The sequence below is a fragment of the Uloborus diversus genome, chromosome 6, assembly GCF_026930045.1.
Source record: "Uloborus diversus isolate 005 chromosome 6, Udiv.v.3.1, whole genome shotgun sequence".
In the NCBI taxonomy this organism is placed as follows: Eukaryota; Metazoa; Arthropoda; class Arachnida; order Araneae; family Uloboridae; genus Uloborus; species Uloborus diversus.
In genome coordinates, this window is record NC_072736.1 from 123125715 (window position 1) to 123152940 (window position 27226).

General features: G+C 31.8%; 2 protein-coding genes across 2 annotated transcripts in view; one reads left to right on the forward strand and one right to left on the reverse strand.

Moving 5' to 3' along the window:
* The window catches only part of LOC129224958 (39S ribosomal protein L21, mitochondrial-like), a 79075-nt gene extending 65915 nt beyond the window's left edge, over positions 1-13160 (forward strand). Inside the window, exons 4-5 of the mRNA XM_054859505.1 lie at positions 3717-3814; positions 13011-13160. Coding sequence (XP_054715480.1) covers positions 3717-3814; positions 13011-13117 — 205 coding nt within the window. The 3' untranslated portion in view covers positions 13118-13160. The remainder of the gene's footprint in view (positions 1-3716; positions 3815-13010) is intronic.
* Positions 13161-17347: 4187 nt separating this feature from the next.
* Positions 17348-27226, reverse strand: part of LOC129224960 (adenylate cyclase type 2-like) — a 103149-nt gene continuing 93270 nt past the window's right edge. The window contains exons 25-27 of the mRNA XM_054859506.1: positions 25927-26053; positions 20422-20546; positions 17348-17503 (exon numbers count right to left, since the gene is read on the reverse strand). Coding sequence (XP_054715481.1) covers positions 17348-17503; positions 20422-20546; positions 25927-26053 — 408 coding nt within the window. The remainder of the gene's footprint in view (positions 17504-20421; positions 20547-25926; positions 26054-27226) is intronic.

A 27226-nucleotide genomic window follows, 5' to 3' on the forward strand; every position in this document is an offset into this window, starting at 1 on the left:
TTTCCTTTCAATAAAATGTCTTCGACATTCGAACTGTATTATTCGGCTTCTTTATTGGAAGTAATACTATTGGTTCAAGTAAATGTGTTTAGAAGCTATCATTCTTACATAAGTTATTACTCATGCTTAGTTTATGCATGTAAGAGTCTCTTTGAGAGTTTATTTGGTTTAAAAAATTATCCTAGCAAAAATATTTATCTTGACTTCAGATCTTTCTTATTCTGTAAGATATGCAAAAACTTCCTGTAGAACAGTCCAGTCTACTACTCCCCCCCCCCCCCCCACTTTATTTGCACTGATTTCAAAAAGTAATGTTGTTTTCTTTGAAGTTTCTGTTTTTCAGTTTGCTTTTTTATACTTTCATTTTATATCTATTTTTGCAGGAATTATTTAAAAGAAAAATATTTTAAAAATATGTACAACATGCATAATTAGATGAGGATTTAAAACATTTTAATTATCTCAAAAAAATATTCCTAAAAGGATTCTTTAAAACATTATAAAATCATTCAAACTGTGGTAACTTTTTCAGTGTTATAATTTATTTATTTTGCCTTAAATTGTGTTGCAAATTACTTGTATAAATTTTAGCTTTTTGTATGGTCATAGGCGCAGGCTGCAATGTTTTTAAATCATACAAAATTGTGCAATGATTTCCCCATCACTGTGGCTTCATTTAAAGTTTAGTTTGTTTTAATTTGTCAATATTGGACACTTTTTACGAAAAGATAACGTGTCCTGATGCTAATTTGCAATCATTAAAGTTTTATGCCTAATTTAAATTGGCATTTCATGAGAAATCAACTTTAGGGTCAGACTTACGGTAGTATATACAATTTTTTGATTTAAAAGTACCTTTTAACTATTTCAAAACGTTCATCAACTCATCCTATATAGGTTCTCTTAAGCTTAGACAGTTCTAAAAAAAATATATATATATATATGTTTGACTTGTTTTCATTACCAGATAAGGAAAAATCTAACTTACTCTCTACAATAATCTTTAAAAAAGCTTTGCCATGTATTCACACGTATGTTTTTGTGTGTATGCATTTCATTTTTTACTATAATATTTAGGAAAGTGAAGATCAGTGTTGTCTTTCTTTAAACAAATTTTTAACTTTTTTTTTCTTTTGTTTACTCAGTGGCCTTATTAACATTGTTATTAACTATATTTTGTGTGCAAACTTTCAATCTTGGATTATTAAAAATTAATTGATTTTGAAACAAAATTTGGACTCTGGAGCAAAGTACTAACAAAGCACACTTGTAAAATCCTATAGAGATTTAGAAATAAATAGAGAGGTTTGAATAATGTCAGGTGCAACTAGCCAGTCAATGGAAATCGCCAAAAACCTAAGCATTTGTTGTTGTAAACTTTTATTGTTGCCATTAGTGTCAATTTTACACATCAAGCTTTGTCACTATGAATAATTTACCTGATAAACTTTTAATAGTTATTTTCTTGCTTGTTCTCTGAATCTTCAAAAGTTGTGATTTACAACGCTGCACAACTCTTATACTAACCTTATACAGTCTGGGGTGCGTGATAGGAGCTGATAAAGCTCTTAGCAGTCGCCAGTCAGCAACAGGCGACCATTTCATTAAAAATGGCTACCACAGAATCAAGGCCCAGTCGCCTAAAGTGGTAATCATGTTTTCTGTATTGGTTAAAAATAATATTTCATTTCAACACAAGCTCCCAATCCTATTTGAGCCTTCTCGAGTGTCTAGTAAGCGTTACCTTGAGAAATAATTTTTTCCCGACGTTCATTTTTAACCCCCGACACACAAAGGAAGGGGGTTATAAGTTTGACGTGTCTTTGTCTTTGTATCTGTGTGTCTGTCTATGGCCTAAATTGATGGACCAATTTCAAAAAACCCTTTTTTTTTGTTCAAAGGGAGAGTTGATCGAGAGTGTTCTTAAATAGGTTGCGTCTTCGGATGACGTTAATTAACAAAGATATTAATTAAAAACCTCTAAAAAAAATTTTTGCGATTTTTGCAGTGAAAACATATTTAAAAATTTTAAAATTTAATATCAAAATAAGGAGTATTTTTTTCCTGTGTCTAATAGGATGTGTTTGGAACTTCCATGTTATATAGAATTCGAATTATAATGCTTTAAGCAGATTTCAAATACGGCTAAGCCTTTTCCAAGCAATTGGTTACTGAATTCATTGTTGGCCGACAAGGAAATTAAAAGCAATGATTTAAATTTTTTATCTGTTGCCAGTTTCTATATGTTAACAAATAAAATTCTTGTAATTCATTTTTAATATTATAAGGCTTTTAAAAGGATTTTCAATTTTCTCTCTTGATTCTACATTTGCGAATCAGTCGGGGTTTTTTTTTAATTTTTAATTGAAGACTATTACTTGTAAATCGAACATTTTCAATTTAAGTAAAAAAATCAACTATTCCTGATGTTATTGTTGTTATATTTTTTTCATCTACTTATATTTAAAGATGATCTGTGTTTACGATCACACTGAGTTTTTTCGGTAAAGTGTTTGTTTTTGCATTTATGACTTTTTACAATCTCAAATTACAAGGAAAAAAAACTTGTGTCGGGTGACAGGGATTTTCTGACTAACAAATGAACCAAAGCCTTTATGAGTTCTAACATTTGCTTTCATTTAGTTGGTGTCCTCTACTTTTTCCCGACATGAAGTTTCCTTCCCACCAGTTTTTTAATTTCAACATTACTTTTCGATATATTTAAGGGGTGGGGAATTTAAATGTGATCAAAAAGTAGTCACAATCAATGCGTCACAATCGCATACAGTTGTATTATATTTAAAAATTAGTAGAATATTTTTGTGTGTTGTTTCCTTATATCTTTATATTAAAAAATATATCCAGTAAAATTTTGTTTTCGTTGTATCATAACCTTAATGTCTCTTTTCTATAGGTGCTGATGTGATGTGTGTATGCTCATACTTTATCATTATATAACATTCAGAGTTTATTCGGCAAATTGAAAGTTTCCTCCGTCAAAAGTTTAATTTTTGGGTGCCCCTTGATACAGTGGATTTTATATGGGATACTAGAGTGCCAGACCACTTTTCTAAAAAGATTTCTTAACTATATTCAAATCTCCCAAGGGTCAACCTGTCACTGAATCACTCTGATGAATATTATTTCTACCCATGATTAGTTTCACAATAAATATTTTAATAAAGAAAAATGTTGCAACTATACAGCCTAGTTAAAGTGTAGTTATCTCTTGGCTCCAATATGCTCCCTTTATTTCCTTACAAGCCCCTTTCTTAGTCTTTTTTAGTTTGTACTTTCCTTGCAATCTCAACTATTGATTTATGGGCGTTAGTGTTTTGTTGTAACTTTTTTTTTTTTTTTGAAGGGAAGTCAATTTTGACTCACTTATTGTACTTTTTCACCATTTAATTCCATCAACTTTTCAGGGGTGCGTCAAGAAATTATAAGCACTTCAACAATCACAACAGAAACTAACCCGAGAAAGAGGGATAGAAATTTTAATTTTTAAATAAAGTTACTTTAGATTAGTAGTTTTGAATCATTTCTGCATTTTTTTTTTTTTTTTTTTTTTTTCAGAATTTGCAAAATAAAAGGACAAGTAAATGAAGAATGTTTATTTGTTTTACGGAATTTTCATTTTAAATTGATAAATGTTTTTGTAACTTGAAAAAAATATATTTAGATGTATATATATATATATTTTCTTTTCGTTTCAGCAAAGATTTAGTAAGGATTGAAGCTACAGTAATTGAAAAAACTCATATAGTTCCAAGACCACTTTTTCGGCATGGTCTGCATTACAGGAGGCTTCACTGTAAGTCTGACTTTAATCTTCTTTGCTTCACAAAATGTACAGTTATTCAGGATAGCTTTGAACACAATTTCTTTTTTTTAAATTTGCCCCACTCGTATTTTAAAAGTTTTATTGTATTTCTTGGTATAAACGATAGAAAGGTGCCTTAAGTGCTGTATAGTTATTGATAATTACAAAATAATTATTAAAGCCATTTCAATTGAATAACAGTGGAGCCCTGGTTTTGAATTGTCCATTTGATACACTATCCCACTTCTGACATCATATTTTGCTGATATTCAAAAATTTCTATGTGGTTAATCTTAAAATTTTTCTACATTCTACGTTATCTTTTTTCAGGAAATCTGCTTAATATGTTTTTCTGAGAACAGATCAAAATCATATTTCCCCTTCAAGATTTACATACTTTTTTCTGTTTTTTTTTCTTCCTTTCAAAATAAATTAATTTCTTAGTTGTTAGAAGCTATTCTGGTATTTTTTCTGTTTTGTCTTACTGTCTTTATTGTCAAAGCACACGTTTATTTGCAAATGCAAATGTAGAAGAAAATTTGCAAAAAATTGCTGGTATAATAATAAAACGAGCAATTATTATTGTTTTTTCATGCAATAATAATTGCTTGTGCTATGAATTAAATTGTATGTAAAAACAAAAACCAGTAAAGATTACAGATTTCTTCCGCTAGTCCTTAAGGAAATTTTCCATTTTAAATAATAAACTTTGATTTTTATCCCAGTGGCCGATTTTACATTTCCCTACTTGGAGTGTTTTTTATCACTAGTCCCAAGAACTATGCAAAATCGGTGTTCTGCCGCAGCGTCCGCAATCCTTCTTTGAGTGGGCCTGGAACAGGGTGGCAGTGAAAGCCACTAAGCCATGGTTGCTTTTCGCGGCACTTGATGTTTTCGTTGAAGTTTCCATTTTGTCTCGTATCGTTTGCTCAAACGTTTGTATTTACGTTTGCATTTAATTAACTCTTATTTATAATTTAATCATGATTGATGTATATTTATTTATTTATTAAAAATTAAAAGTGCTTTTTTTTTGCGATACAAATTTTTATCAAGAGGCTAAATTAAAAGCACTTACCTATAAAAAAAATATTTTTCAACTATTCCTAAGAAGAAAATTACTGTGAAGGGAATAAACAAAAATAGTTATAGTTTAATTTTAAACTGCCAGAGCTGCACCAACCATCTAATTTTTTCAAAACCAATGTTTACTAAGAAGCATCAAGAGGAGGTGTGGTTGGACTTTGCGTCGGAAATAATGTTTTTTTCCCCTTTAGTTTTTTTTTTAATTTTTTTTCTATTATGGGGAAATTATTTCTATTATTTCTATTTTCTATTATTTCCCCCTTTTTTTTCTATTATGGGTTAGACCTTTACATCTTCTCTTCTGAACGGAGAATAATTAAAACGTATCGACTAGCAACAATAGCTTATTTTGAAAATTAGTTCTAAGATGCACTAATATATTCTAACTTTTTTTTTTTTTTTGCCTTTCCTTAATTTAGCATTACTTTTTTCAATTTCGAATAATTGTTTAAAAATAAGTTAATGCAAACAGATATGATTTTTTTTTCTGTGTTCTTACTTTGTTCTGTTGCATCTTTCACATTCCTGTAATGTCTATATCAGAAATTTTATCCAATGAGATTTTTTTCAACATAGTTCTTATATTTTCTGAGTGGAGAAAATTTTTATCGCTTAATAAAATAAATTGAAAAAAATTTAAAACTTGCTTTAAATATTTTCACGATGTCTGAATCACGATAAGTCAATTTACTTCTATCTATATCAAGCAAATATTCTTTTGTCATAGAATTTGTTATTTCAAATAATTCCTGCTTAAAAGTTTAACCTTGATGTGAAATGATATTGCAGACATTAAAATGTAGTGGTTGAACACTGCACTGTAAATGAGTTTTTAATTTATGAACAGTGTATATAGAAAGTAAATATAGAGGTATTAAATCTACTTCAGTCATGTTACAAAAGTCAACACCTTTTATATAAACTTCAATCATATCTATTGGAGTTTCTTTTTCAGAAAACTCACGCAAAAATTCTTTCAAATGAAAATCGCCACATTATTTTGAAATTTTTTTTTTTTTTTTTCAGCTTGCAAAATTTGCTCTACATAAATACCATAGTTTACACCACATAACTGCTGATATTGACAAAATTTGCCTTCCAAAGGGTTAGTTTGGTACTTTCTAGTTAAAACATAACTATCAGAGAATAATGTTAGTTGATGAATTATTATTTTTCTGATAGTTTTTGTGGTATGTTCAAATGAGCAAAACGTTTCCGATGTCAGTTTTCCCCCAGTTTCATTTTCTGTCCTTCCCGGAATCGTAACCCTTTTCTATTTACTGACCTATTCTATACCTTTTTACAAAAAAGTCAGTCTCTCATTTGAAATAAGCTTAAAAGATTTCTATTGTCATCCAATTGTTCATAGCCTTTGTGATGATTTTTCACATTCATAATGCTCCACCATTTGTTAATTATTTGGATAAACTCTATCGTTCCTTTATATGGAGAATCATTTTACCTTTTGAAAGCTTGTGCATGTGTCACGTCAAAAAGTTTTAAACAGAAACGTACATATTGACGTTTAACATTGGTTTGGTGTAATGATATTACCATTAACTTTGGAGCACACTTAATCACAGATTTAAACTCTTCTCTGTTTAGTTTTCTCTGATGAAATAAGGGAGAATGATAAACCCTTCTAAATACTCACATGAATATCAATATCAAGGGACTTAATTCTGTATTTGTAACCTAGGAGAAAAAAAATGATTTGAAATAAAATTTCACAACTCGAAATGTCAAAACACATGCAATACAATGCATCAATACAATGCTTAAGCTGACCCAAAGAGCGAAGAAACCAATTTTCCCCCATCGCTTAGCTCAGGGGTTGAATGGCGGCAGTGACACTTGTTCCAGGCACACTCAAAGAGAAACATTGCGGAGGCCCCAGTTCCACTGTATTAACCTGGTTTAAAGTTATCATGCGATTTTGTATAACTTTGAGCCACATCAGGAATAGAATGCAAAGTAAATAGATTTGTTAAAAATAGTACATCTTTAAAAGAGAAAAATAAAATTTCTAAATGTTTCATTATTATATGTAAATGTTATGTGTAATATATACTTATTATATAAATATTTTATTTGTATTTCACTACATCCTATAAAAATTCTTTCAATTTTAAAATTGCATAGAATACCTATTCAATGTAGGGAGAGCAATTTCAAAAACTTCAAAAATAGGTTTTTAACACTGTTTTCAGAATTATTGATTGATGCTATGAGCTGTGCACAGTATTGGAAACTTGTCTTTTTTTCTGAAATGAAGAACGTAAAACTCATTTGATAAATTAATCAGAAGAGTGCAAGACTAAGTCTTTTTGATATTCATTTCTTTTTTAAATTCAAACGCAGTAAAATTCCATTATAATGAACGTCAATGGACCACAAATTTTGTTCATTGTAACAAGACTTTCTTTTTAATAGAATTCAAGCAACGTAATTAAAATTGAATCGTGACTGAAAATTTCTATCATTGAAACGGATATTTCATTGCATTGATATTCCTCGTAACGTGGTTTCTCTGTATACTAAAAAATTCGATGTGGTACAAATCTAATTGAAATGACTCAAAGTTACTCTCAACAACTATACTGTAAATTTAGTGAAACACGAATTAAATGAGTCACCTTAATTCCCTAACAGCATCAATCCTACTCATGCAAACACTATGAACATGATCTGCTGTCATTTAAGATCAGAAACTTGTTTATCTGCATCTAGTACTTTTATAATGAACAACATTAAATTCCTTGGAAGTGTTTTGAAATGCATGAAAGTATTTAATTAGATATTACTTTCCATCAAAAATTCCTGTTCTTTTAAAACATAAAATCATGTCCTTGACCTTTTTTTCTGAGCTAAGAAATTGAAATACAGTAGAACTTCTTTAATCCGGGCTAATAGGGGATCCAGATCATCTGAATTAATGAAAGTACATATTAAACAAAATAAGCTATAAATTGAGCCAAGGCACATAAACAAACTTGTATTCAGTAAAAGCTGTGTTTTGAATGAAATGGAATTAAATATAAAGCTATATAAGAGAAAATTACAAAATACAGCCTACAAAGATACCATGGGTGCCTTTATATAGGGGCAAGTGGGGGCTCGACCCCCCCCCCTTTGATATTTGAACTTTCTTGCTTTTAGTACGTTTTTCTTTGCATAAATGTAAAAGCATTTCTTCTCCAGCCATTAATGAATAAGTTATTAAAAATGTCAAATTTTAATGACTCTAATCGGTCCTGAAATCAATTTCTATGGGGAAATTATCCGAACCCCCCCCCCTTACAATTTTGCATATGGGTGCCCTTGAAAGATTCTTTATTGCACAACTCACCTGTTATTTATATAGTACATACATCTTAATGGCTTTACAGTTTAATAAAGTCCGTATTAATGAGGTTTTACTGTAGGTTTCAACCTCTTGAGAAGAGACAGTTAACTAATGAGGATTTTTCAATGTATGTCCAAAAAGGATTAACTAATACAGGAGTCGAAAGAATTTCCCATATTTATCTAAATGAAAAAAGGCATTCTCCATTTTTTATGACCTCATTCAATAAGTGCATATAACTCTTAAAGTTATGTATGGTTGTTCGAAATTTAGAAACAATAATTATAAAAGCCATTTAAAATTCATTCTTATCTTGGTTTAAAGTTTTAAAGCCGCTTAGGATAACTTTGAACCATGTGAGAATTGGGAAGTAGTTATTGATAAAAGTTCTGCAACTTTGAACCCCCGAAAAACGAAAGCTCTATATTAAAAAACTCCTTGTTTTTTTCATAGCATCACAAAATTTCTATGATTCATTAATTATAAATGCCATTTAAAATAAATTATTTTCTTGGTTTAAAATTTTAAAGCCGCTTAGGATAGCCTTGAACCTTGTGAGAATTGATATGTAAAAGAAACTATTGATTAACTGCAACTTTGAACCAGAAAAACAAGAGTGTTCTTTTTTTTTCACTACATGTTTATTTCATAAAATCAAGAGATTTCTATTGTTCATTCGATCTGTACCTCAGAGCCAGACTGACGCAAGTCTGAAATTTGAGATTTTCCCTTTTTTAGTGTAATGTATGTAGAAGCCCACTTCGCATCAAGCCATGTGAATATAATTCTAAAAAAAAATCCCTTTCAGTTTTTTACCAGGCTTAGAGCACGCGTCCCATTTTTTGCATGCGCTAGAAAAAAGTGTTTCCTCTCTCCTGTAAAACTACTATAATTTTCTTTTATCTGTATTTTTTGCAAAAAAAAAATCTTTTCATGTTTTTTTTTTTGCTTTCAGACCAGTTAATTGAGATTAAAAGTGATAAAAGAACTTTTCACAAATAATAATTTGTAGTCACTTTTGTGATATAAAATTATATGAAGGTTCAAGAAGTGGACCCAATTTGCATCTAAATCGACAACTGTCTGAGAAAAATCTCATAATTTTGAACTCTTCAATGCATTTCAAATTGGAATATTTCATGCCTCTAAATCCAACTACCATTCCGCCATGTTGCCAATATCAGGTTAAAAACCTTTTCACATGAATCACTTTATTACAAATAAAGACTATACCAATGAACTTCCAAGTTAAAAATTTTGCATGCAACGCTACAGTTCAACCTTGTTAACACAGACTCGACGGGGATGCCAAAATATTTCGTGTTAACCGAATTTCGCAGTAACCGATTTCGATGTTCATCTGATTTTGTGTAAGCAGACAAGTGCTTTTGTTTTGTGTCTCAGAAAATATAGGAACCAAAGTACCTTTGTACAAAAATGTATACCAAGCATTAAAATTTATATTTTAAGTAGGGTCTGGTGGGGTAAAGTGGTCATAAAATCGTAGGTTTTCAACTTAGGTGGATAATAAATACAACAAATTCTTTAAACACTTCAACTTTTTTTGTTGTTATTTTACATTGCATTATTAAAGAACACGGTAAATTGCATCTAAGGAAGAAAAACATTGATTTTAGTAGTTTTATAGCACTTTCTTTTCCCTATGTTTTTATGACCACTTTACCCCACGGGGTGGGGGAAAGTGGTCATAGCATGGGGTAAAGTGGTCATGGTTAAAAATAGATGCAAAACCGTTATAAATAACCCTAAAACTTGGATATTTCGGTTGTTTTTATAGTTACAAGTATATTCATGAATATATGCGTGTATACACAAATATATTCGTATCGTGTTATGCACGAGTAAACACAATCCTATATGAGTAGATACATGTATACTTCAGATACATGCATGCACGTGCCCACTCATGTATATACGTGTATATATGAGTATATAAGCATATATATATATGTGATTACCTACAGGAGTGTATACGTCTCTACATGAGTACATACATGACACCTGTATATACGTGTCACGTTTATACGCGTGTCACGTGTATACCAGTATATCCGCGTATAAACGAACATCATATGCGCATATGCAGTTGTATCTCGAGACAATACGTGCATACTTGAGTATATATGTGTAGAGTAGACGTATATATGCATATATAAGTGTACATACATACATATACGAGTATAAACGAGTTAATTCATGGATACATCCAGTGCGTCTTTGTATGTTTCTACTCACGTACATATAATATGGAAACATGAGTATATACGCATGTATACGTGTAAACACGATTTTATACCAGTATAGACGTATATAATTACATTTACCAGTACTTATAAGTGCATACACCAGTATATGTATGTATACACGAGAATATACGCTTATATACATGTCGGCCTACTGAGTGAATCTAAGCTTTTGGGCAAAAATCAAAGGAGTGTAAGAGGGGAGGATAAAAAGCAAATAATCATAAGGAAGTTATAATCACTGACGCGCTACATGCACACAAAGCCAGAAACTGACGGATGCAAAGCAGGGCACAAATTTTTTGCACAAAGATGATTTTACGTAACATTTTAGTTTTTAAGAAATATATAGAGCAGTTGTTTAAAGTTACGGCCTGCAGTAGCTCTAATACACGCATCGCAACAAAGGCGCAGCAGTTGATGGAAGTTTTTCAAAAGTCTCGTTATTGCAACAGAGAGTGATCTGTGAATGCGACGCATTATTACATCTGCAATCCGCAAATTTCATCAATCGCTTTAAAACTTTCTTAAGATCTAAAATGTTGTGTAAAATTATCTTTGTGTATTATAAATTTGTGACTTTTTTTGCATCCATCAGTTTCTGGCTTTGCGTGCATGTAGTGCGTCAGCATTGTGTTTGTGACCATATGTTCCTTATGATTCTTGCTTCTTATCCTCCCCTCTAACATCTTTTAATAATGTGCTCAAGGGTTTAAACTCACCCCGTATACTTGTATTTCTTATGCTTGTAAGTAAGTGTAAGTGTCTACTCGAGTAGGTACGCGTATATTACGTGTGTATCTGATTATATAAGTGTTCTTGTGTATACAAATATAAGCGAGCATATACATGTATAGTAGAATATATAGCTGTATGGATAAAAGATACTTGCAGATACCTATATACGTATTTATTTGAATACGCCTATGTACGTGCCTACACGAGTATTTATGCTTATGTATACGCATATAGTCGGTATATTTAACCCCGTTTACTGTAAAAACAATGCATATTAAGTAAAACTAATATTTAATTTGTATCTGCCTAATACTTAAAGATTAAGTGACATTAAAAGAACAATATTCGTTAAGCCTAATATTATGACCACTTTACCCCATCTCACTTAATTTGTTCTAAAAAATTATCTAAAATAGATTCAGCTAAATGCTAATGAGTAAGTGTTCTTGAGACATGTAGGAAGCTTCCTGTGCAGTCAATCTGTTCCTAATTCTAACAAACAAAATTTCCCAAGAAAGTTAAAATAGATGTTTAGATTTTAAAAGTTTTCATATTCACGCAAAATATTTTTTTTTACCAAATAAAATTTTGCCAGTTGTAAAATTTTATATTCAAAATGTAGTTTCTAACTGCCCTACTCTAAAATAAAATTTTCACATTCATTCGAGCATTTATTTCCAAGCTATAGCCATTTATTTGACGTATGACCACTTTACCCCACCAGACCCTAAGAAACACAAATTATTCGAAACAGGCAATAACTATGACAGTGCATTTTCAAACATCTGTTTTTTTCTTGCTCGCAAGACTGGATTTTCGCTGCAGTGTTGACGGGTAAAAAAACACTTTATCGCTTTTAGATCTTAAACCTCTGCATGAGCAGAACAGGTGTTCAGAATTGGAGAATTTTTTTTTCACGATGAAATTTTAAATTTAGGTTTGTCATCCACTTTGAAGATTTCACTGTTCATCCAAGCTTTTTTACTGTAAGTATAGTCTACAGCTAAAGTTCTTACTTTCTTGAAGCAAGGTGGTTTTCCCGTTTTCCTACACAAGGAGAAGAATTTTCTCGCTGCCATTCATGTCCCTTGCGTTCAAGTGCAGATCTTTCGACTTTCGAAAGTACTTTTATGTAAAAGTATGGGAGTTTTCTTTTTTCTTCAAGATCTTAAAATTTTCTCCTCTAATGCGGGGTGTCATCGAACTCCTCTTCATGGGAAGCAATTGATTTAACACAAGTTTGTAGCTTTATCTGACAGGGAATGGCATTTATTTTGGGCTAAGCAAAGTTTCGTGTTAATCGAGTTCGTGTTAATGGGTTTTGTGTATATTTGCTCATTGCTATCCTCAAACTTTTGTCATTTCAGTGTATGTATGCATTTCGTTTTAGTACTTCATTGAGAGTTGTTATCCCTACCCCCCTTTTACTGTGCAACCATTGATGCTACTCGACAATACATGGTGATCCTAAGACACTCTGAAAAAGGAGGGAGATTGGAGAGAGAAATTTTAATATTACAAAAACACTGTACAACATTTTATTTTCCTTTTCAGATATTAATGGCTCTGTAAATTAATTATATTGTAATACAATAACATATAATTGAGTGAATTTGATATAGTTAGAATTAATTTAGGTGCTTTTAACTTTTAGAATATTAATATGAAACCGAAAATTCTTGTAAAAAATAGTTTTTTCATTGATTTTTTCACAAGTTATTTAAATGTGTTTACGAGATATTTATTCTTTCAGGGTTCCGAACTCCATATGTTTTAATTCGGATTAATAGCATCGAGTTTACCCATTCTTTGGACACCTTACCAACTGAAGAAAATGTACAAAATAGAGTGATATATTAACTTGTATTTTCATTATTTAGCATTAACACTAATAAATTTACCCACTTTCAGAAGATCTTGTATCAATTTTTGCATTTACACATCATATGTACTGTTTCAAAATATTTTACCCAATAATTTAAGCAGGCATGTAGTTTTCTTGGGAAGTATGAATTTCGGTTTTTGACAAATATTTCTTAATTTCAGTGGTAAAGAAGTAGAGGTTGATAGATTTCTAATCAATATTTTGCCTTTTCTTATTTTCTGCATTAGAAGTTTAGCATTTTTTCCTTGGATAAGTTGTAGCATTGTAAGCAAATACCAAAAAGCTTGTAACACCATTCTCAAACTGCAGTTTATTCATACTTGTTTTGGCTTGTGTGTCTGAAATAGCCATTGCAGAACTGAGGGCAAAAACCCTCACAGAGACGCTGAGCATATCATAGCATGACTGTTTGGAGGGTGACTGTTTTTCTATAACATACTAAAATGCTGGAATTTTGTTTGCCCTTCAAAATAAATATTCTTTTTTTTCCTTCAAAATTTACATCAATATTCTATGTTATGGTTCTAATTTTCATTACTCCAATTTTACATTTATTTACTTATTTATTTTTTGTTTTTGTTCTGTTTTTGAAACTTTTCGAAACTTTCGAAAAGAAGCTTTCTTTTACAAGAAAGCTTAACACATTTTTTCCTGTGAAAATAATGAGCTCTTTTTCTTCTTTTTTTCAACCTTTTGGGCTATGCTACTCTCTCGTTAATTTCTCACTCAATTAGAGATAATGGCTGTTCTTCTATGAATGTTTTGTTAGAGTATTTAAGTATGAAAGTGCCTTGTTAAGGTTTGAAAATAAGTTAATAACTTATGAAAAAATAAGAATTTTGTTTCTATGTTTTCCTTCCTAAGTGTATCTACACTTTTCTTCCTACATCACTAAGTTGGACTTGAATTTATCCAGCAATTTCGGACACAGAAAACTAATGGTTAAATCCAATCTCTCAAAGCGAAATTGAAGGTTTTGTGCAAAGAAAAAAGCAAACATACATAAAACAACTTATATCCCTCTCCGCCCCTTTTGTACTTTACCACTTCCAGGATTATGTACTTTGTGGACTGGAGGTATGTGAAGTACATTATTATCATTATGTTGTTGTCATCGAAGATGAGGACAATATGAACCACTCGCAGTATTTTACCACTCTTATCTTTGTATTTTTGAAGACATTATCTGCTTCTGGTTTGTATCCCGTATTGGTGCAGGGGTTTAGGGGAGAGTGGTAATGAATGGGCGAATTTTTGATTTTTAATTTTTGTAATTTTTTCTAATGCTTTTTTTAGTTCAGAATTGGTTCTTTAGTTACCTTACTTTTTTTTTAAGTCAAAAAAGTGGGATTTGAAAATGTCTATAGTGAATGAGACATAGCTGCCAACTTGTACGATTTAGCCGTACATTGTAAGATTTTCTTACGTTTTGTACAGTTGTACAGTCTTATGGCAGATTTGTACAATTTATGTGAGAACTGCGCACTTCTTTATCAGATAACAGCATGGAGAACATTTTAATCTGTAAGAACTTACAGAAAAACTATTGTTTTGAACAAGTTTTTGGATAGACAATGTTTGAAAGCTGTGAAGTCAGCAACTTTTCAAAGAAGTTCAAAGAAATAAAAGTTTATTTATTTACTTGTTTTTAAATTTATTTATTTTTTGCTTATTAAAGCACAGATCAAGTAAAGGTAAAGATTTGTAAGTATTTTAATAATTTGCTTTATAATCTTCAAAAGAGCATAGAAATATAGCCACCGCATACATTGTGAGATTTTTCAAGTTGGCATGTTGGCGGTTATGATGTTAACAAAAAATAAAAATATAGAAACTTGGCCCGTTCATTCCCACCCATGGGGCTGAATGGGCAACTAAATGAATTCAATGAAAACATGTGGAATTTTTTGATCTTTTAAAAAATTCTTATAGATAAAAATACGAGCAACAATGTTTATCAATTTCTTTACAATTACTTTGAAATTTCATGTATTTTTTTAACTATCAAAATTTTTGTTCTTTAGGTAAAATTCAATATTATCATTGACAAAGTGTTAATAAGAATTATTACTTAGATTTTCAAGTAGACAAGTAATTTTAAAAAAAAGTATTATTTAAATATACACCAGCCTACAAAGTCAAGCAATAGGACATTTTCAAAAAATCATATAAAATCAACAAAGCAAAAGCGCACTATTCTACTCTAACCTATTTATTAAATACTGTATGGAATCACTCATAACAAACCAAAATGGTGAAATACTGTTAGATGTGGTCAATAACTGGAAAGTTCATCTTAACCATTTATAGAATTTCACTTATGTTTCTAATAAATAGTTAATATTTCTTCAGATTAAAATTTGCAAATTATTTTTTAGAAATTACTATAAACCTATTCTAATAAAACAGTAATCTAAATCTATGATATCCAGTTATGTTTAATACCAAAGAGAAAATCAGAAAAAAAGATAGAAAAACTATTTTGGTGGCCCATCCATAACCATGATATAGTGGCCCATTCTGTCCCACCTATACTTCTGGAATATATACTGGTTTTTTTAATACATGAAATTCAAATAACATCAAAATACATCTTAAGATTAGTTAACAGATGTGGAAAGACTCACATATGAGGCCGTGAGAAGGCAAAAGGATGTAAGTGGACATTTTCAAGTTTTGAGTAAAATACGTATAAAGATTACGTCCTAGGTAAGCTTTCATTGAATTTTTTTCTAAATCATGCTGTACAGCAGCACCTACCAGGGATACAGGTACTATCTCTTGCCCCAAGGCAGAAGAGGGGTTGACCTACCATTTGTAATTTTTACTGGTTATCGCCACATTTTTAGTTTTGCCACTTGCGCATCTCTTTGCTTCTTACTACTTCATATATGCAGTGAAAAAAAAAAGATATGTACTTTTTAGCTAGTGTTTATTTTACTGAAAGGTGAAAAGTTACTTTTCAATTAGATTCTTGACCATCTCACTCTAGTAGGAAATGGCTTCTCTCAAATAATTGAAAATTCTGCATCTATTATTATCTCTAAAATAATTTTATGCAAATACTTTTTCATATTTTGTTAGTGGCCCATTTATCCCCATGGCCCATTCATTGCCACTCTCCCCTACCTTAATCACAAGCAAAAGACTTGATTTTCCTCTATTTACATCTTGAATGTGAGCTGATCATAAGTGAGTTCTTGTGTGATATTATTTTGTTAGAGGAAAAACACCTTGAGTGATATAGGTGACTATACTTTTCTATGTGTATCAACAGAGTTGGAAACACAATTTAATTACAAAATCTACCTAAAGTACACTATATAAATATTGTTGAAGTTTTTACATTCCTATGCATGGAACATCTTCTGCTTGGAATATTATTCATATACATTTTGTTAAAAAGCGTCGCTTTCAACTTCCAGCTAAAGAGTTAAAAATTATAATTCAGTCATGTTTGTCTCATCCTATAACTTCAGTGGGGGACTTACATATTTGGGGGTTCCTTAGTCTAACTTAAACATTTTTTCATGAGCAGTTTTTAATTCCTTTTAAGGCCCTTATGTTGTAGGGACCTCTTGCAGCTGCGGCGTTTGTGACATGCTAAATATGTTAGAAATTATTTCAAACTTGAGAAATTTGTTCAAAAGAATGAACATCAATACTTTTCATGCAAAAACTAATATTTTACAGAGAATATTTTTTTTAAAAAAAAGAAAAAACACACACACACAGCTAATACTTTTTTTTCTAAATAGTATTTTGTTTTTTCATCTCTTGCATTTCACAAGATGTGCTTTAAATGTTATATCTTTGCAGCACATTTTGTGTCTTTATATTAGCTTTATGTTCATTTAGAAATATAGATTTTTTTTAATTTTATGCTTAAATGTTCAGTTTCAAAGACCATAAATTAGTGTGAAGTTATACTTCTAATCATAAAATTGGAAAACTTGGAAAGTATTTAGTTTCCAATCTGATATAACTCTTTGAACATAAATTTTACCTTTTGTAAGCCAAAAAAAAATTTTTTTTTTTAATAATTTAAACTTTAAGTAAATAGAAAACTTAATACTTTTTATTGTAAATACCATATCAAAAGTCATGAAAATGATTTATACAATGCAATAGATGAATACATGTCTTTTGCAACCTTGAAATGTACAGTGTTGCAAACATAGTTTCATTTCTTTTCAAATATTTTTTCAGAGTTTTGTAACTTGAAATGGAGGTTCATCAAAAGGAGTCTGTAGAAAATATGTAGTTAGATTTCCTTTCCCTTTTACAAAAATTTCTCCTCGACACTCACTTTCATAGGGACAATTTACAGTTGACAGCAGATAAGCCACTTCTTCAGTTACCTGTTAATAATAATGTTTATTTTATTTTTTAAAAATACTATAGCATTAAGGTTCCTTTATTTCATTTTCGAGAACTTTTAACTTTGTAATTAGTCAGAGTCAGTGCTGCATGATAAATAGAGTTTTATGAATTACAAGAGACTGTGTCTGTTTTGGACATTCACTGCCTCAAGTGTCACCAGTGGTTGTCAAAATGTTTGTCACTCAATGCAACGAGCATCACCTGTGTGTCATGGATATATTTCCTCATCCATACTATTGAAATCTGTTTGTGTCCGTCTGTCTGTCCATCTGAAGATTGATCTTCTCAATAACTGCTGCGAGTCGAGAGTCAAACGAGATGCTGATCAATTCGAAATTATCCAAGGAAAACAATAGGACCAATCTCGTAATTGTACAACTTCAATTAGCGGAGATATGAATTAAAACGTTACTTAACATTGCGTTATTGAGGAATTTTTATTTCTTTCCTGTTGCCATTTTGCATATGGGTGAGCAAATAATAAAATTCTAATAATTGTTTTAGAAGGGAATTTTTTGGCTGCTGTCCAAATCTTAAAACAACTTTTCCATCTAGAATTTAATTTTAAATTATTTTAATGTATCTTTTATTCTGATATATAAGTCATAAAACTACTCTTTAAAGCAACTTTTTGTTCAGAAATTTATTGTAAATTAGCTTCGTTTCTCTTTTATTCTAAGCAATGATTTCTATTTCTTTCTGCTGCCATTTTACATTTGTGTTAATAAATAACATTTCAACAATTGTTTCAGTGGGACTGACGTCATCAAAACAACCAACCGGGTTCATCGGTTGCTCTATTGGGACTTAAACTTTATTTATCATCTGCACTTTTTTTTTTACAGCCATGGTTTCAGCATATGAAAGTTATTTCTTTAGTTATGTTTATTCATTGTAGTGTAAGTTTATCATTACCAGCCTCCAAATTTTGTAAATTTAGGATGTGCGAATAATTTTGTTTATTTTGTTGGACTTTTTCCTCTCACATGAGTGAGTTTTCGAATAGTAATAACTCTCTTTTTCCTTCCTGTTTAGTTAAAAAAAACTCGTTCAATTAAGATTGTTTGGATTTCTTTAAATGAAACAGAATTGAACAAAAAAGTTTGCTTTTAATGATTTTGACTAAACCTTAATTGGAATCTGATGACTTGGTATCAAAGTAATGCTTATTGGTATTATTAAGTCTTGATGCTTTAGTTTCACATAATCAACTAAGCAATATGTGTCATTTTATGTAAAAAAACTGACTGTTATTGAATATAAGTATTTCGGAAATACTTATAACTTGTATTATTGATAATTATTAGTAACGTCAATGAGATTATTGCCAAAAATATGTTTTACTGGTGTTTTGAAAACCTTGTATTGCGCGCATTTATTTATTCCTTAATGCGTTTGAAACTGATGTCAGAGTAGTACCACAAAAACATCAACTGGTCATCCCTCATTTTTAGGTAGCCCGTGCAAAGCCAGGCACGCAGCTAGTCATGTTAATTAAAAACTATGGCCACTTCAGCTATGAATTTGTTAGTAAATGATGGCAGGGGTTCTCAAAGTAGGTGCCACTGTACCCTAGGGTGGCATAGAGAAAGGCAAAGGTGCCATGAATCAGTGCCCATGATATCAATATTTCATACATATTAAAATTAGAATAGGATGCTGTGAGAAAATTCTACCTCTCCAAAGGGCGTACGAATTGGTAAAGTTTGGAAATCCTTGGTATACTATCCAGAGCAATTAAACATTAAACACCAATGCTAAGCATGTATTCTCTTCTGAATACAATAAAACACTAAGCTAATATCACAGCTCAAACAGTGCTGAGCTAATCAACATGCAGCCAAGTTCTTACACATTGCATTCAAAGAACATTATAGAAATTACTGAGGTTATCCATGAAGCTCTATTTATCAATTAGGTTTGAAATACTACAGCCACTTGTTATATTCAAAATTTCACCCAGTGTGGCGACATTTGGGGATTTCATGCCAAATTTGGTGTCAGAAATGTTACCAAAAATGATACCAACTAATGATATCTCTTAAACTTCTCGCCGAACCTGTATGCGTAATGTTAAATGGTGCGTGTAGGCAAAATCAACTTACAGGTTAAGTTTCAAGAACTGCAGTTATTTTGAGGGAAAATTAATGGAATAAACCTCCAAATTTAGCAAGATTGCAGTAAATTAAACAGAAGAAAATATTCACTATTGCCATAATTTATAACAAGACTGTATTGCATAACCATAATGCAGGTAGTTAGGGTGATTAGAGTTTACTGGAAAATAAATACCCCGATAAATACTGCCGTGTGCAGGTAAAGGGCAATAACTGCAAATTTTTCATTTTTTTTCATTTCTGCCATCTATTGTACATTATCTTTATTGTACAAGCTCGCGTATTTGGTTTCCGCTGAAAAAAAGGCGCGAAAAAGACGTCTAATTTCAACATTTACCTATTGTTAGTATCGAATCCAAAACGCGTTTCTTCAAATATGTCGAAAACTCATTTCTGCAGATACTGCCGTTTACCTGCACACGGCAGAATAGTCTTTTTGTGCATTTAGCCCCAGAAATGGGGCGCTATCTCCAATTTGTATCATCAATAAATGCTTTCTTTCCCCTTATATACTTTTTTCCCCCTTAATTGTTTAAAACTTAATTTGATCACTTTGCATTTTTTCAAGACATTTTCAGACTGAGAAAATAAATATTTCCTCTTTTTGCATCTTTTTTTTTTATATAACAGCATTCAACGAAAGCTAGTCTTGCAAATTGATTACATTTAACTGTTTTAACACCAGCACAGCAAAATGAAACCTTCACTGTTGAGCATTTTTTTTTTATCTCCTCGATCGAGAGAAAATTACTACTCATAATTTTGTAATATAAAATTACCTGAATTCTCCCTGCTATTCCTGTACTGTCCATTCGACTTGCAACATTTACTGTGTCCCCCCATATATCGTATTGAGGTTTCACAGTGCCTACTACTCCAGCCATCACAGGTCCAACTGATATGCCTGTAATAAAGAAATTAATTTTATTATTTTTATTTTTTGGTCCATGTTTTTTATCTACAGTATTTCAAACAGTACAGAAAAAAATATCCAAAAGAGAATTTCAGCAAGTTGTATTCTTTTTCACCCAATTCAAGTCCAAATATAAGCTTGGAAACTTTTAACTATGTATAACAACGATGAAATTAAAAATTTTCAAAACCCCCGAGTTGCAACTATAGAATCAAGAGGGAAAATTGAAAATCCTTTTAAAAGCCTTATACTATTAATATCAATTACAAGTATTATATTTGTTAACAAATAGAAACTGTCAACAGATAAAAATTTTAAATCATTGCTTTTAATTTCCTTGTCAGCCAACATGAATTCGGATATTAATCGCTGAAAAAAGGCTTATCCGTATTTAAAATCTGCTTTAAAAAGCGTTATAATTCGAATCCTATACAACATGGAAGTTCGAAACACATTCTATCAGACGCAGAAAAAAAACTCTTTATTTTGGTACCAAATTTTAAAATTTTTAAACATATTTTCACTGCAAAAATCGCGAAAAACTTTTAAAGGTTTTTAATTGATATCTTCGTTAATTAAGGTCATCCGAAGACGCAACCTAGCTAAGAATACTCTCGATCAACTCTCCTTTCAAACAAAAAGTTTTGCGAAATCGGTTCATCCGTTTAAGCGCTAGAGTGCCACAAATAGATACACATAGACACGTCAAACTTATAACCCCCTTCCTTTGTGTGTCGGGGGTTAAAAGCAATTAGGGGCGGATACAAACTACCATTTTAGAAGGGTCATCGTGGGGAATAATTGGGAGATGAATGATGAAATAACTCTTTAAGGTGCAACCTAGGTGTGAGGAAAAAGCTTCTGAACTTCAATTTGCCTCAATTTTAACTTGCGGTTCTTGACTTTGATAGTCGGATAAAATTTTATTTTGAAGTGGCTGGAATTACTATCACCGGCAAAATTAAAAATAATAAGATAATGTGCTCTCTGCCTACTTTTGAGGCGCACAAAAAATTAAAAACATACCTTGATGAAAATTTCATAGGAAACCATACACTTAGACTACCTGAAGAAAAGCAACTTAAGATTGTTATCCGCGATCTACCTATCCAAACTGACCTGATGTGGATCGCCGATAAATTAGCTATACTAGGATATGTCCCCCAGCACATTACGCAACTGCGTAAAATTGGACAGGACAAGTGCAAACTGCCCCTCTTTCTCATTTACTTGAAAGATCAAGTTGAAAATGAAAAAATTTGGACTCTTGAGAGATTGGGGGATTTTGTCATAACCCTCGAATCTCTTAGAAGAAAAGACATTATGCAGTGTTGGAACTGCCAAGAATTCTTCCACTCCTCTTTTAGTTGTGCTCGACCCCCCTGTTTGCCTTGTGTGTGCAGGTCAGCACAAAACTAAAGATTGCAGAAAACCTTCAAACTTACCACCCTCATGTTTTCACTGCAAGGGTGAACATCTTGCAAATTTTAGAAGTTGTCCAAAACGACAAAATCTCATCGTCTCCCTGAATCGGAGAAATAAAACTGAAACTTGCAACTTCTTGGGCCCCTCGCCAGAAATTGCTAATGCTGTTAATGAATCTCAACAGGTCCCCCCTGTTTCTCCTAAATCAAATAACACTGTTATCGATAAGTTAACAATTACCCTTCAAAATCTTCTGCTTGAATTGCGTGGTTAGCGGATTCAAATTTTGACTCTGCTAGCTGCCAGTTCTTTTTCTCTCTTCATCTGATACTACCGAATTAGGTTTTCCCGCCATTACTGTCTGTTGAGTAGGCGTGGCTTACTGCGGCGGATTTCTGACCGTCCAATGAGCGCGCCGCTCTACAATTCCTAACACTTAAGGTGGAAATTGCTTGTTTCAGCTGAAGTTCCATTTCAAATCTTTGCGAATTTTCAAATGAATAATTATTGTCACTCTTTCCCTCCCTTGCCGCTCAATAATTTTTATTATTGATTGAAGTTTTCTTTATAGACGTGGGCCTAACCTGCGATCTTCAAGATAAGTGTGGTAGGCAATTATCCTAATTTATTAGGTCTAGCTTACTATATTCCTTAAATCTTAAGTTTTTTAACTGAGACTGATCAAAAGAGCCATTAAGCTCTACCATCAATGACGCCCGCCTGCGGCGGGCGCGCCATTCGAACAGGGACGTAACTAGGTCATTTTCGAGCAGGGGCAAGACCTCGTTTCGGCGCCCCCCCCCACCCCCCATAAAAAATAAATATCAAAAAACATATTATTTTTAAAATATAAATTTAAATTAGGCAGTGATAAGGAGACCGCATGTGTTGATAAGACTATAAATGCGACTTTCATGTAGTTATAAGTTTTTATGCAATTTTATCACTGGATTGCATTTTGTAAAATTTCGATAGTGGGTAAAAAAATTAAATATTTTGTCTATTATTTTACATACGAAGTTTTTCAAGGAAAACTATTTTGTATTTCCACTAGGGAGTAATTAACAACTTGTTGCATTATTTTTTTAATTAGGTGACTCTGCTCCCTGCTCGCTGACGCTTACCAACCCCCGAAGATTGCTTCGCAACCTTATTTGATTCGCGAAGATTTAAACCGTCTGTCAGAAAGAAGCAGATTGAAAAACACGCTACGAGTTTCGTTTCGAACAAATTGAAAATTCCCCTTTCCCACCCATAGAAAATACAGTTTAAGTGAGGAAATAATTTTTTGAACATAATCCCACTCCTACCCGAAAATATAAAAATAATTTGATAGAAATATGCATAAATGAGATGATATTTCAAAAAAAAAAAAAAAAAATCGCTTTGAACAGCATTTTCCCTCGTTCCAAACTAACTTGAACCAACTTGCACAGCTATAGATGCTGGGCTAAAGGCATTGCCAAACGGCATTGCCAACGGCCTGAGCATTGCCAAACGGCAGTTTTGTACGCTTGAAAAACTGCTTTTAAGTTCGTGGTCTGTGGTAATACACTTTGCTCTTTAGCTCCGGACTGGGCATAGGACTTTTTGCTTAAATAGAAAACCTTATACCTGCTGTTCTAATTTATTGATAAAATCGTAACAAGCTTTATTTGATGCAGAAAAAATCTTTTTGGAACAACATGAAATATTAAGGGATGTGAGAAATCTTTCATCCCTTTAAAGGCAATTTATGTGAAATTTTAGCTTAAAAAAATACAATAAAAAAAAACTAATTAGAAATTTAAAGTAAACAACCCCAGGTTAAAATCCTTGAGGCACGAAGTAATTTTGTACAAAATTTTAAGACTGTAGGTGCTCTGAGGTCTCCTGGACGCAGGCCCACCACAGGCATCTTTTCAGAATTTCTTTGACGTTACTTTTTTAATAAATGTATCGAGATGCGAATTTGAAATTACCACTTCAAATGAAAACAATAAAACTGAAATGTTTTCAATTATTTATTTTTAAGTATTTATATTATACTAATATGAAGAAATTTGTAAGAAAAACAGTATTCAACAATATGTCGCAAAAACGTGTGAAATAATTTCAACTCCGATGAAAAATTTAGTGGGCTATTTATTTTTGTTTCTTACGTGAAATTAATTGAATATTGCTACTACTTAGTATATAAACTTTAATCCGACAACTTACAATAGCTCTAATCGAACAGATTATCTTATTTAAATATTATCTTGAAAATTTTATGTTCAACACATTTTAAATTGTCGCAATCTGTATAGTTAGAATTAATTATTAAAAAAGCTAATTTTTATAAAGGACGCACGTTCCCCAGCTCTGGTATTTATTATACATCTGACAAACATTTTTTAGAAAAACAGATACCCAATGTGCTTGAAATCAAAACTCCTTCTACTAACCTCTTTTAAAAACACACAAATCTTAAACATATTAACATTACATGACACACAGTAAGTTTCTTTTCAGGTTATTTCCATTTAAAGTACAACCTTATTTATCTGGACTAACTTAGACCGAAGGCAATTTGAATAAACAGAAATCCGGATAGTACGGATAATAAGCAGTAATTAATTCGCAATCTTTTATTAGCAGCGAAAAACGATCGTTTTCAGCAAAATTAAATAGGATTCTATTTCGCAAATACTTGGTCATTAATAGTTCAGCTGCAGTGGTGTCAGGCTGACACTCCAATTACGTCACATAATTCATTAGATGCCTATAATTTATTGCATGACTTATAGCAGTTGTGTATTTAATCAAAATAAGCGAATATTTGGCACATTTATAGTTTTGTTCTTACTGCAATCAATTTAGGAATTATCCTTTCAGTGAATATATTTTTTAACTCTACAAATTTGATCCGGATAAGCCGGAGGTCTGGATAAACGGGAGCCAGATAAACGAGTTTCTACTGTAAAAATAAATATGCATCAAAAGTACCAAAGCAAAATTTTAGAGGTGCAAAAAATAGTTGATTTCTAACACATTAATTGAAGTAGATGATTTAAGCATATTTAAAATATTGTGTGGGTGGCAAAAACATGTCGAAACTAAGTCTAAAATTTCTCATTTTAGCTAAATTTATCTCTAAATACCGTAGTATTTTCTAAAGAAAAATGGGCAGTCTCTCGCACTTTAAATTGAATCTCCATTATTATAGTACGAGATTTTTCACCAAGTATGAGAAAAATTGTAAACTAAACTAGGCCAATGGAACAGTGTAACGATTTTCCCTTAGGCCAGTGGGGTAGACAAGCTCTCGTCATTGTAAATGAGAGGAAGACATCATGTTGGCAGCTTTATGACGTTTAATTGTAGAAAAATGACATTTGAGCATTTCCGCTGTTTTGTACTTCGCATAGCTTTGTTCCTATATTCCTCCTCCGAGAGGCAGGTTCTTTAAATAAGATATAACCAAAGAACAGGTACTAGTCACTCTAAGAAAATACTTTCATGCTGTTTACTGCGCCCTCCTCACTCTTTTTCGATCTATCTTTACCACTCTTTATCCACATTAAACCATGCACGCTTTCTGCCTCGCCCGCACTGAGTTTTTTTTTTTTTTTTTTGGACTTCTACTAATTCCTTTTTTTTTAAACTAATTTGAGCAGTTACTTTGTCGGTTTAGCTCCCCTAAAATTTTGCGCCCGGGCACAAGCCCCGTCTGCTCCCCTCTAGTTACGTCCCTGCATTCGAATGAAGTCTGAATTCTTTGCAATAATTTTCCGTTTCAATTTCTATGTTCGCTGGATTTTTTTAAAAAATTATTTTGTCTTTAAAGTACTCATCGCCCCTCACGAATTAATCACCCCCTAGTTGGGAACCCTTGAACTAGAACATTCATAGCTCGAATATTTGCAGTTTAAGGTAGCCAGCATTAAAATGACGTTACGATATTGATAATGCAAAGTAAACTTACCTACTCTCAACTGGAAATCTTGCATGGCGTCTTTGTTAAGTTGATGCAAACTAGACATCATGCTAACGGCGAATTTAGCCAGGACTAGAACATTCATAGCTGGATCATCTGACATTTCACTGCAGATCTATTAAAAGACAAAGAAATAAATTTGAATTCATTGAAAAGCTTACAAAACTAGATTAGAAAGCACATGTATGCAAATTTCATCGCAAAATTGCTTTAAAAGTAGATTTTCAGTGTGGCAATACTATCATTGATGAAACTGTGAGAATGTTTCACTGCAGAAAGTGTGTATTTGTAATAAAACAAACATTACAGAGAATAATTTGTTTAACTAAACTAACCTGGCTCCGCAAAGATACGTCGTGAATCTTTTTCCCCCCTCTTTTTATTTATTTATTTATTATTATTTTTTTTTTTCTTTGAAAATTGATTTCAGTTAAATTACTTATCTTCTGCTGCATAAATATGCATTATAAGTGTTGGTTGAGTCCCTAATATTTAATCTGAAGCTTAGATTTTACACTTTTTTTTTGCCTTACATAACTGACGACTTTACAAAATTAATGCAAAAGTATTTCAATAGTACTCGGAAACATGTGTATATGCCCTTTTTCTTGTCTATCGAGCACTCGATTCTCTCCAAGGCCAAACTAAACCACAAATGCTTAATTAAATTAAAGGGGAAGAAAACTACATTTTATGGTGTACTTGGACAAAAGTGTTGTGGTTTGTCAAGTGTTGTTACTGCTTTTTACGGTCAAATTTTAATGGGAGTGTTGACTTAATGTAAAAACTGTTGTCCTTATTCGAATGGAGATTTTCAGGATCTTGGGAATTTTTATTAATAAGGACTTTTGTCACTATTTGAATGGAACATTTTGCAATAAAGTTTATCTCTTTTATTTAGGCTTAAGTGTTGAACGTTTGCCACATGTTTCGCCCGGATGGAGGTCATTGTGACATCCAAAAAAAATCCTTATTCGGCAAATTTTGCCTGACGATTCGGTAAAAAGTACCCGAAAGCCCCTTTTCATTACATGTACCTATATGTGTGCATACCCCTATTTCATCATTCGGCAAAATTTGGAGCTCCGTTTAGCAATTTAAAAATTTCTTCCGTCATAAAGATTTATAGGCTCTTAGCGCCCCTGTGCGCCACTTGTCATTGCTTTTACTTTTGAAGTAACCCATTCATCGCCGGACGACGTAGCTAGTTAAATTAAATAAAATAAAAAATCAACCGAGGCACAAAAAGGACATTTCCATCTGTTAATGTAATTTGTATAGGATAAGG